This window comes from Morus notabilis, unplaced genomic scaffold, assembly GCF_000414095.1.
Source record: "Morus notabilis unplaced genomic scaffold, ASM41409v2 Scaffold73, whole genome shotgun sequence".
NCBI classification, from domain to species: domain Eukaryota; kingdom Viridiplantae; phylum Streptophyta; class Magnoliopsida; order Rosales; family Moraceae; genus Morus; species Morus notabilis.
The window spans coordinates 352,420-362,747 of NW_010358777.1; the positions used below are offsets into that span (position 1 = coordinate 352,420).

General features: G+C 34.7%; 1 protein-coding gene across 1 annotated transcript; it reads right to left on the reverse strand.

Moving 5' to 3' along the window:
• Positions 1 to 1,402: 1,402 nt before the first annotated feature.
• LOC21409111 (cytochrome P450 85A) lies at positions 1,403 to 6,618 on the reverse strand. The gene is made up of 9 exons (XM_024162559.1): positions 6,419 to 6,618; positions 3,390 to 3,711; positions 3,136 to 3,285; positions 2,792 to 3,034; positions 2,610 to 2,699; positions 2,447 to 2,525; positions 2,213 to 2,322; positions 1,995 to 2,119; positions 1,403 to 1,490 (listed from the first exon to the last, which is right to left on the reverse strand). The coding sequence occupies exons 1-9, from the start codon at positions 6,616 to 6,618 to the stop codon at positions 1,403 to 1,405; spliced, it is 1,407 nt and encodes a 468-aa protein (XP_024018327.1).
• Between the last annotated feature and the right edge of the window lie 3,710 nt (positions 6,619 to 10,328).

Genomic DNA, 10,328 nt, shown 5'->3' on the forward strand with positions numbered 1-10,328 from the left:
TTTAGTCAAATAATTATATTATTCAAAAAGACATTAATCAAGAATAACAGGTAAAAATCTAAACCCGTGTAGGTAACATAAAGGGAAATTTTTAGAAAAATCATTGTAGAGGTAACACTACTTTATTTATGTCATTGTTTTTAAATTTATCTTATGTCACTAATAACCTGAAGGTTATCTTTTCCTAACATGCATGTTATTTTTTCATAATTTATAAGTTATCTTTCGTATTTTACTAGTTATTTTTCATATCCTTAAGGTTACTTTTCGTAGTCCGAATATTTATTCTCAACAATTTTTTTCCGAGTTCTCTCTCTCTTTTCTCTTCTCCATGCACGGCTAACAACCTCTGACGAGATTCCGGCGTCCATTTTTAACATCTCCTAGATTATCTTAAAGCTCTCGACTAGCTGAGTTCATAATGATGCCGCGGCTGTCAGTTCAGCCGGAAGAGGCCGCGGCTGCTAGTTGAAGTTCTGAAACACGTAAAACTTCTTACATGATATTTTCGGTCTCTACAGACTTAGAGTGATAAGACAAAGAGAATCAAACCAGTTTCCTTGACTGAATCTTGTCAAATCAACGCTGCTAAAGTATCGCCAGAATCCCATCAAGTCATCGTTGGATTTCACTTTCCGGTGGGTGGTGGTGTGCACCGCCGGCACCAAATGCTTCAAAGGCTGACGACGAGTTGATCAGGGCTCATAGCAGCCAAAACCATCGCAGGTTGGCAAAGAGCCGAGGACCTTCGTTTCTGTTGTTGTCATAGCATTGTCCTGTCAATTCAGCCGTTCGATCATCGTGATTTCAGTCTCAAAATATTTAGAGGGAGAGAGAGAGGGGGAGAAATTTGGAGAGAGAGTCAGAGAAAGGCATGGATAGCTAGAGAGATTGGGAAAGAGACAAGAAAGAATGAGAGAAAGAGAGGGACGTGAGACCGATTGTGGGAGAGAGAAAAAAATAATTAGAATGACATCAAAAAATTTCAATGGCATAGACCTGGGTTGCAATCATTGTTATTTGAAGGCACAGCCTAAATTTGATGGGTTGGGCTCCTTGGCTCCTTCCATAAATAGTGGGCATAAGCTTTGTTAAAGGCATCCCTTTAAATTGCAAGAAGTTCTCAACACAACAATATTTACAACTATCCAAGGAATTTAACGTTTAGTTCATGGATTAAAATCATGAGATTAGAATTATTTTTGATTTACGTGTATTTTTTTGAGAGAAAACACTGTAGCGAACCATGAACAATGATTCGAATCGGGGTACGAATCCCCCAACCAAACAACTGAGCACTTCTATAACATTGAAATGGTCATCAGAGAATGGGGGTTATTTCTATACTTTTAGCTGCATGCTAGTCTAGTTCTATCATATGCATTTGGAACTTGAAAGAATTTTAGTACTTAAATACTTTTATATGCAAACCCCTTGGCGCTTCAACTCTTGGAAACTTCAGAATCTCATGTTCTCCTACTTCCTCCCATCTGCAGTCATAAAACAAGGAATTCCATAAAATATTGCAAGTATAGTGGAATTTGCTTATAAATTACTTGGATAACATTGCTTCACGAAAAACAAAAACAAAAGCAAAAAACAAGCTAAAACAAGCTCGATCTATCTTATAAGAATATTGAGTCACCCCACTTATTAGGTGAACCTTTTAAAATAGAAGTCCAAGTTCTTAAACAGTTTAACATTCACATGGGATCAAAGGTCAACAAGCCACATGGGATCAAAGGTCAACAAGCTCGATCATAGAAGGTTAATGACTTCAAAAAGAGCACCATCTTACACGAGGGTCTAAAGGATAAAATAAAACCAAGTCCCTTGTTTATGTAATTTTCTCAATTATGAATACCAATTTATAAGGACATAGGTCATCATAATTAATAGGTTGACTTTTTAATATAAAAACGCAAGTCCTTAAAAAATCCAATTTTCACAGCAAACATTAAAAAAAAAAAATTAAATAAGGTGAAAAGTCCAACCTGTACTTAGTGAGAAAATAGTGAAGAAATACAGAAATCTGAACTATGCCAAGTTCCTTTCCAGGACAAAGCCTGCTTCCTCCTCCGAAAAATAGGCAGTACTTGTGAGATTCCAAGCTCTTGTTCTGTATTTCAAGCTTCCATTATTATAGTTTTTTAAGGACACTAATATAGTTTTATATAGGTAGTATATAGCAGTAAGCCATTGGTTAACTTACCTGCAGCCATCTCCAAGGATTAAAAGTGAAAGGTTCAGGATAAAGGAATGGATTAAAGTTGGTCTCTCTTGTAAAAAGATACACTTTCCATCCTTTGGGAAACACAAATCCTGATAAAGACAAACACATATGATTTTTTTACTAAAAAATAAGAATTTTTTTTTTCTAATTGATAAGTGTTTATAAGGGAAGTGATTTAGATGCATATGAAAAATCAAGGTTTCATGAAAATACCATTCAAGTCCATATCTGAAGCTATCTTTCTCATCATCCCACAGACAACGCAAGCCAACCTTGATGTTTCAAATATAACCTGAAGAAAAAAAGTACATATTACACACACAATTTTTTTTTTCCTTGGCAGAAACAAACAAAAAAAAATTTTCAAACCACTTACGGCGCGAGTAAAACTCATGGATTTTTTGTAATCATCCCAGATAATAGGCTCCTCTTCTTTTTTCCTTCTTCGAATCGCTAAATGCTCTTCCTAATTGGGATTTATCAGAATGAACTGGTGAACCATGAGAATATTAAGAACATCAGAAGTTAACTAATCAACTAAATGAAATTATGAATTACTCTAAGTTCTTGAAGAGCTCTTGGATTATCATGGAGATATTTGATTGCCATCATTGAAGTAGTTGACACAGTCTCAAAACTAGAATACAAAATTGTGATTATTTGATCAATTATCTCTTCATCAATGAGATTATGATTGTTTTCCTCGTCTCTTAGAATCCGATCGAGCATGTCATTTTGCGAACCTGAAGCTCTTCTCTCCTCCATAATTTGCATCAATAATCTCTCAATGCTTCTTCTTCCCTGAGAAAATTTCAACAGCCAAAATGTATAGATTTTGCAATCATAAGGGTATAAAGGAAAAGTATTTTTCACCCCATATCATATACTGCTTGATAACATACCTGCATACCCTGATAGTAACTTGTACCAGGAATGTTGATAGGCAGTGTGAACGCTCCTACTAGTATCTTATGAAACTCTGCCTTAAAAGATTCATAGATCGTGCTCGATTCGTCTTCCAAAATCTGCTTGAAGAACGCGAAAAACGCCATCTATAACAAACCAATACAAAAAATTAAACCATCCCTGTTCAACATCTATAACTATATATTTCTTTTTTCTTTGCAAACGTGGTCGAAAATGTGGTATCCATTACCTCAACTGTTTTGGTTTGAATGTCAATGGTTTTTCCATCCCAATTGAGGAGAAAGAATCTCATATACTTATCGATATTCGGTAAAAGTAGGTCTCTAATGGCAGGAGGACCAACAAGGGACAAGAGTGAGCCTCTAATATGCTTGTGAGAAGAACCATATACTGCAGCAATGTTACTCTTTCCTAATATGTTCACCATAGACTGAGGATATCCAGGAACAAGTCCTTTCCCTTCATTGAGGAGGATGTATCTATTGAGATCTGGATCCATGCAAATAATTGTTGGACTTCCAAATATATGAGTTTTGAACACATTTCCGTACCTGTTTATGGTAAATTAAACAATGATATTCTGCTTAAGATCTTGTCCATGAACGAAACTGGAATATAATATTCCCAATTATTTTTGTGAAAAATAGTAATACTTAATATATTGAACTATGTGATTTATTACTAGCATTGGCTCTTTCATGATCATGTAATCCCTAAAGCGATGAGTACGTAAAGGTGTCTGATACACCCCTAAATATTAGTTTATTTTTAGAATTTGTTAATTAGCGGTGACAAAAGAAATAGTTAGTTAGTTAGTTAGTTTTTGTGCCTATAAATATGTAAGCCATCCTTGGCTAAAGGGGGACATGAATGAAATGAATGAGTTTTTCCCTTTCCTTCTCTATTCTCACTAGCCCTTCCTCTATTTCTCATTTCTTAGAATTTACGCTCACTCAAAGAGTGATTATCCGATCCGGCCACCGGAATCCATTCCGAGGGTCGTATCATTGGTGCTTTCATTGAGAGATGACGATGATATCGATGGAGCTTATCGGCAGCAACGACTTCGCAGACTATTTCTTAGTTATGGAAGCCCTTGGTGATAGTCCATACACGGCCAGCTCAATGGTGCAAAAGCCTAGACTACCTACACTTTCACCGGCCGGCATCCCTGGAAATTACGTCCTCCTTCGACAACAGCAATACAATTCTGTCTACACAGTTACCACCCAAGGCAGATTCAACCACAAACCAGCCACCACCACAATCCGGGCTCTTGGAATCACACGGGCCAGCATTACCACTCACCTTCCCATGTTCAGCCTTCGCTCCGAGTATTCGTCAGCCAAAACCAGAGCCAATCAAAATCAACTCAATCACAACAACTCCGATCTCCACTGATCGTCCACCACTGTCAAAACCACAACCCCATACGCGACCTGGAGAGACCGAGAATGCCACCACCACACCTGCTCGGTACCCGAAGCAAGGATCAGATCCGTGACCGCTAGATCCTTCTCATATCGTACCTGATTCGATCTTTCCCAAAGCAAAGCCAGAAATTTGCCTCACATCCGGGTTCCTTCACGCCTTGGAATTCCGAATTGGTGGATATAGAAGGAAGAGGCAAATGAGTTTTGTGAAAGACCGAGGAAAAAAAAGACGTACTGAAAACAAGATTGACGAAACGGAAGTAAGAGGCGGAAGAACATAATATGCGAGCGAAGGCAAGCTACAACAAAGAACGGCAACGAACGCAAGGAAGCTTGGTCGTGAAGGATTGCTCAGGGATGACGACAGCCGGGCCTTGTCGGGGCTGCAACAGCTGACGACGGCGGAAAAGCCCGGGAATGCATCGGCGTCAAGATCGCCTGGGTTGCGAGGACGGGGAACGGCGATGAAAGATTTTCACGACTCAATTTGGGGAAGAAGAATAAGCCTCCAAACGACTTCCTTGGGTTCCAAACGACAGAGTCCTTGCTTCCATAGTCAGACATCCAGTTGGACTCTTCCCTGCTCTTGATGGGCCTCTGCTGGCTTGGGCTTTCTCAGGTCATAGTAGAGTATAAGCACGAGGAGGCTAAAAGGATTAAAAAAAATAAATAAAGAAAATAAAAAATAAATCAATATGCTGAAGGGATTATTTCTTTTTAGTGTTTGAATTAAACTTTCTTTTTTTTAACCACCTTGAGGACAAGGTGATTTTGAAGGGTTGGGGAATGATACACCCCTAAATATTAGTTGATTTTTAGAATTTGTTAATTAGCGGTGATAAAAAAAAATAGTTAGTTAGTTAGTTTTTGTGCCTATAAATATGTAAGTCATCCTTGGCTAAAGGGGACATGAATGAAATGAATTAGTTTTTCCCCTTCCTTCTTTATTCTCACTAGCCCTTCCTCTATTTCTCATTTCTTGGAGTTTACGCTCACTCGAAGAGTGATTATCCGATCCGGCCACCAGAATCCATTCCGAGGATCGTATCAATGTCACCTTCTTAATTCTTTTCACGAGAAGTATATATGAAGCATAATTTCAGTAATTTAAAAGACGCATTTTTGGAGATTTTAATAATAAGATATGAAAAAGAAATACCTTGTTGATATTGATTCTTTGCTAATTGTTTTATTTTAATAAAAATAAGCAAACATTTTTTTAAATCAATTTCATTCTAATATAATTTGACTTTAATACTAGTAAGTATTCCCTACCATAAAATCTCTTCCATTTTTTTCCTTTCTTTCCTTTTTTTATTATTATTTATGCTATTTTTGACCAAATTGACCTTTGGTGAAAAAGACGTTCTTTTAATGGGCCCAACCGGCAGTAGCTATAAATCATCTTCCTTATGCAATGAAAAGGTAATGGTTGAGAGCAAGATAATTAGACAAGTCCACTAATCAAATATTATGTCAACTTTTATAACTTTAGCAGCCACTAAAAGCTACACATTCTATGGAAAATGAAAAACAAGAAAGAAAGAAAACATGCAGGGACTATCTAGCAACAGTTTGATGGCAACACAAAACCAATCCATAACATCATATAATTTGGAGACAAATATGTGCTCTCAAACTTAAATGCTTATAATCACAATGCCAGAGGAAACTGAAAATTATTCTACCATTTTAACACATACATACATATCTATATTATAGTCTCAAACCATGAATAAATATATGACCATGAATGAAAAAAAAAAAAAAAAAAAAAAAAAAAAACCCTAAGTATGACCATGGAAAAAAAGCTCAAGTTACTTACATAGCTTTCTTGTTGTTCAAGAAATCCAATCCATGTTTGAGAAACTCTGTAGTCTCACCAAAAACTGGCCAACCCATTGTGCCTGGTGGCAGGCCCTTACCTGCAAGATTGTACCTCAAAGCATTCCATTTGAGCAAAGCAAAGCAGATCACAGAAAAGAGTACTCCAAAGGACAGCCCAAAAACCAAAGGCAACATCATTAAGGCACACTGCTCTGCTAATACTATAAATGTGACTGAAACTGATAATGACCTTAACAACAGCTTCTTTTTTTTTTTTTTTTTTGGCAGAGGTTTTTTTGTGAATGGGGTCTCTGCGATACGCAGGCTAAATATATAGGACAAATTAATGTACCTAATACTACCTGGGGGCCTAGTCCTTGCAATGTACATCTAGAGGGAAGGAAAAAAAACATGCCAAGATCACAACAATTTTTCTCCTTAATGTCTAATTAATTTGTGGAATATATTCTCTAAGATGTGGTACTAAAATAATTAGAAGATCAATGTACATTTTGCAGGGTCCTTATTTTTATTTTTCCTTATCCTAAGAACTCAAATCACCTCTATAACTTTTGTTGTATTAATTGCTGTCTAATCATTCAAATTTTTCATCTACTTAAATCGTCTGAATTTAATTTATTTTATATTCTAGTATTATTTTGTTTGTATTGAATTCTACTCTTTTCCCTTCATAATTAGTGGAGAGGTAATGGAGTCAGGTTGTATTGATTTAAAATCTCTCACCTTATCACTTCTCCCATCAATTTTTGTCTGACCAAATAAGCGCGTCTCTCATAGTCCTACCAAAACTCAACTCACCTATTTCATTCTTTTCTCCCCCAACTAAATAGATTATTATTTTTCTTAATTATATCCTGGAGCATGATATTTCAAAATGGATTCAAATGGTCTGTTTAATTTTCAATGTCTGAAATAGTATATAACCAATCACATTTTACCATATCATTCAATGGACAAGCATGATAAATTCAATTAAAGAACATTTCACATTTTTTAAATAATGTGACATGATACAATTGGTTAGACATGTTTTTGGACATCAAAATTAGACTTACAATTTAAGCCCATTCAAAATTTGAACCTTAAATTGTTTCCCATTCTAATTTTTTGTAAATAAACATTAGAAAGAGCATTAATAATAATATCCCCCCTCCGATTCAAAATTTTCAGGTAGGAAAGATGCTTAAACTAATTTACATGTCTTTTGTGGCCACGTAAATCCACACCTAACTTCACTTTAGAGTGTAGCGTTGAAATTCACTACTTTAACATATATTAAAAAAAAAAAAAAAAAAAAAAAAAAAAAAAAAAAAAAATCCTTTTCAACCCAAAAAAAAAAAAAAAAAAAAAAAAAAAAAAAAAAAAAAAGTCATGCCTTTCCAACCATAATCTCTTGATGAATATGGAAAAGCAAATTTTCTGGAAATAATCGATCAAAACTTATATAACATAGCTAGGATCAACACTTTCCGAGCAAGTTGCAGAAGAAAGACGCAACTTTTCCATGCCAAAATGATGTGAACGATTGATGCTCACTTTGATTTTGATTCGCAACGGGCCGAGAATACTTTGAGCTTATGCTGAAGCAGCAACATGCATCTGTAAGACTCTCCCCACGTGCATTATTTGTTTGGTCTCTCATATATACATACACACATACACATACACACATATATACACACACACACTATTACTCCACCATATTCTTGTGTGAACTCATTGCATCACTTTTCTGTCCATCTTTTGTTCCCCTACTCTCTTCTTTCAATTATGAATTTCCGTTGGTCAATCATATCTTGAACCTAACCGGTTACTCCGGAAACAGCCGCAGAGATCTGTTTAACTTGAAATTTTTATTTCGCCTTTCGGTACGTATAGCTAGAGGATTTCTTCAGTATTTATGTTGACAACAAACGTGATGTACAACATATGTATAACTACATGTTTTCTTTTTTTAGGGTTAATAGCTCTGTTTTGAATCTTTTATTTAGGCATCTTTAGTCCTTAAATTTTCATTTTTGACATAGTCCCTGACAGTAAAATCAAGAAACGCTTTCTGAAAGTTAATCTTGATAATCACATCATTATCGTAAAATAACAAAAAATTAAAAAAAAAATAGTTACGGTATGTGTAAAATATTATAACTTTTAATAGGTTTGCATAGTAACAAAGAGAAAATTTTGCATATACGTAATTCTTTTTGTAAAATTTTAAAATTGTCACACAATAAATACATATTTATCCTTATTAAATTTCATAAATCGTTCGTTAATTTTGTTGTCAATGACCAAAATAATTAAAAAGTGAAAGTTTAAGGAGTAAATATGCCTAAATTACAGCTTCAGAGATCAAAATGTAACTATGCTCAAAGTTTAGGGACTAACAAAATCATTAACCCTATTTTAATGGAATTCTAATTTAGTTGGATACTAGGGGTTTGAGTTTATTTATCTCGAGAAATCTCCATTAATGGGGATTCTTTATTGTGGAACCCCAAAAAATGCTCCATTAATGGAGTATTATTTTTTTAACCGTTAGATTAATTTTTTATCGATTAAATTTATACGCCGTATTAAAAATTTACAGCACATTATATAAAATTATTTTTACTGTAAATCTAATAGTTAAAAAAGTAATTCATAAAAAAACAATATTCCACTAATGGAGTACTTTTTGGGGTTCTATCATAAAGAATCCTCCGTTAATGGGGCCACAAATAAAGGTGAAATAATCATAACGCATAAGAAGTATATTATTTCAGACAGTAGAAGATAATTACGTCAGAAAGATCCAAAACTCATGCATGCTTGGAAACATGTCGTGTCTATTGGGAGTAGTTGCACAATAACGGATTCTGTGAAAAGAAAAAAAGAGAGGAGATGTGGTAGGGTCCCCAATAATCAAGCCCCCTCCCACAAAAAAAATAAAAAAATAAAAAAAGTGTTGGAACTTAGAACAGGAAAAAAAAAAAACTCAGGACGAACGTGAACCTTCTTTTGAATGACACACTCGTTTCGTCGAAGGATTCATACCAATTTATTTAGAACTTTTTAGTTTAAATTATACTCATTTGAAAAGTGTGAATAAAACTTTAGATTCAGACCATGATAATTTAAGGGATATATACTTTTTACTTTTTACAAACAAACACCAATTTGAATCAAAACTTTAAATTCAAACCACTTTAACTATCCAATCTAGCAAATAGAGAAAATAGCCATGCGAATAGAGAGCTGCATAAGAAAATGACAATAGCGACAATGACATTAAGAATATGCGATAAATAACTCTCATCTTTTGTACATGCATTTTTCTCATGGTCACTTGTACTGGTATGCTGAATTTTCTAGCAAAGTATTGTGATGTGAATTTTTCGCGTTTGAAGTACAAAACGGGTAAAAAAAATGTCATGAAAATGCCAGCTTTATTACAGTTATTGTGTACGCATATGGAAGCTCAACTGATTTATCTTAAAGGAGATCGGCTTGGGTCCACCATTCTAACATGAGCAACCCACCCCATGTGTTTTAGCTCGGTCCTTTAAATACACATTATTATATAAACTAACAGGTGTGATTTTTCTCATATCATATGTTCATAGAGAAATTTTCTTTTTTTTTTTTTAATGTTAATAGCATTCTCTAAGTAAATATTCTAAACAAAATTACATATCTCGTGTATAACATAATATCAACATTAGTCGCCATGAACCCCATTTCCTGCACTTTACCTCCACGTTACCGGACTTTCACCGGTTAACCAAATCACTAAACACGGTCATGAAGTAGCATTTCTACTTCAATTAAATTTGAAAAAAAGGTGACAAATATCTTTTAAAGTGGATGGATCTGAATTTTTATCCATTCCTCTTAATTAATATTCTTTC

Excerpts from the sequence above, each read along its gene's own strand:
- LOC21409111 (XM_024162559.1), bottom strand. The coding sequence starts at position 6,618 with ATGATGTTGCCTTTGGTTTTTGGGCTGTCCTTTGGAGTACTCTTTTCT. Across the intron at positions 3,712-6,418 it reads TTGAACAACAAGAAAGCTAT|GTACGGAAATGTGTTCAAAA; the intron begins GTAAGTAACTTG and ends TACCATAAACAG. Across the intron at positions 2,323-2,446 it reads TTCAGATATGGACTTGAATG|GATTTGTGTTTCCCAAAGGA; the intron begins GTATTTTCATGA and ends TGTCTTTATCAG.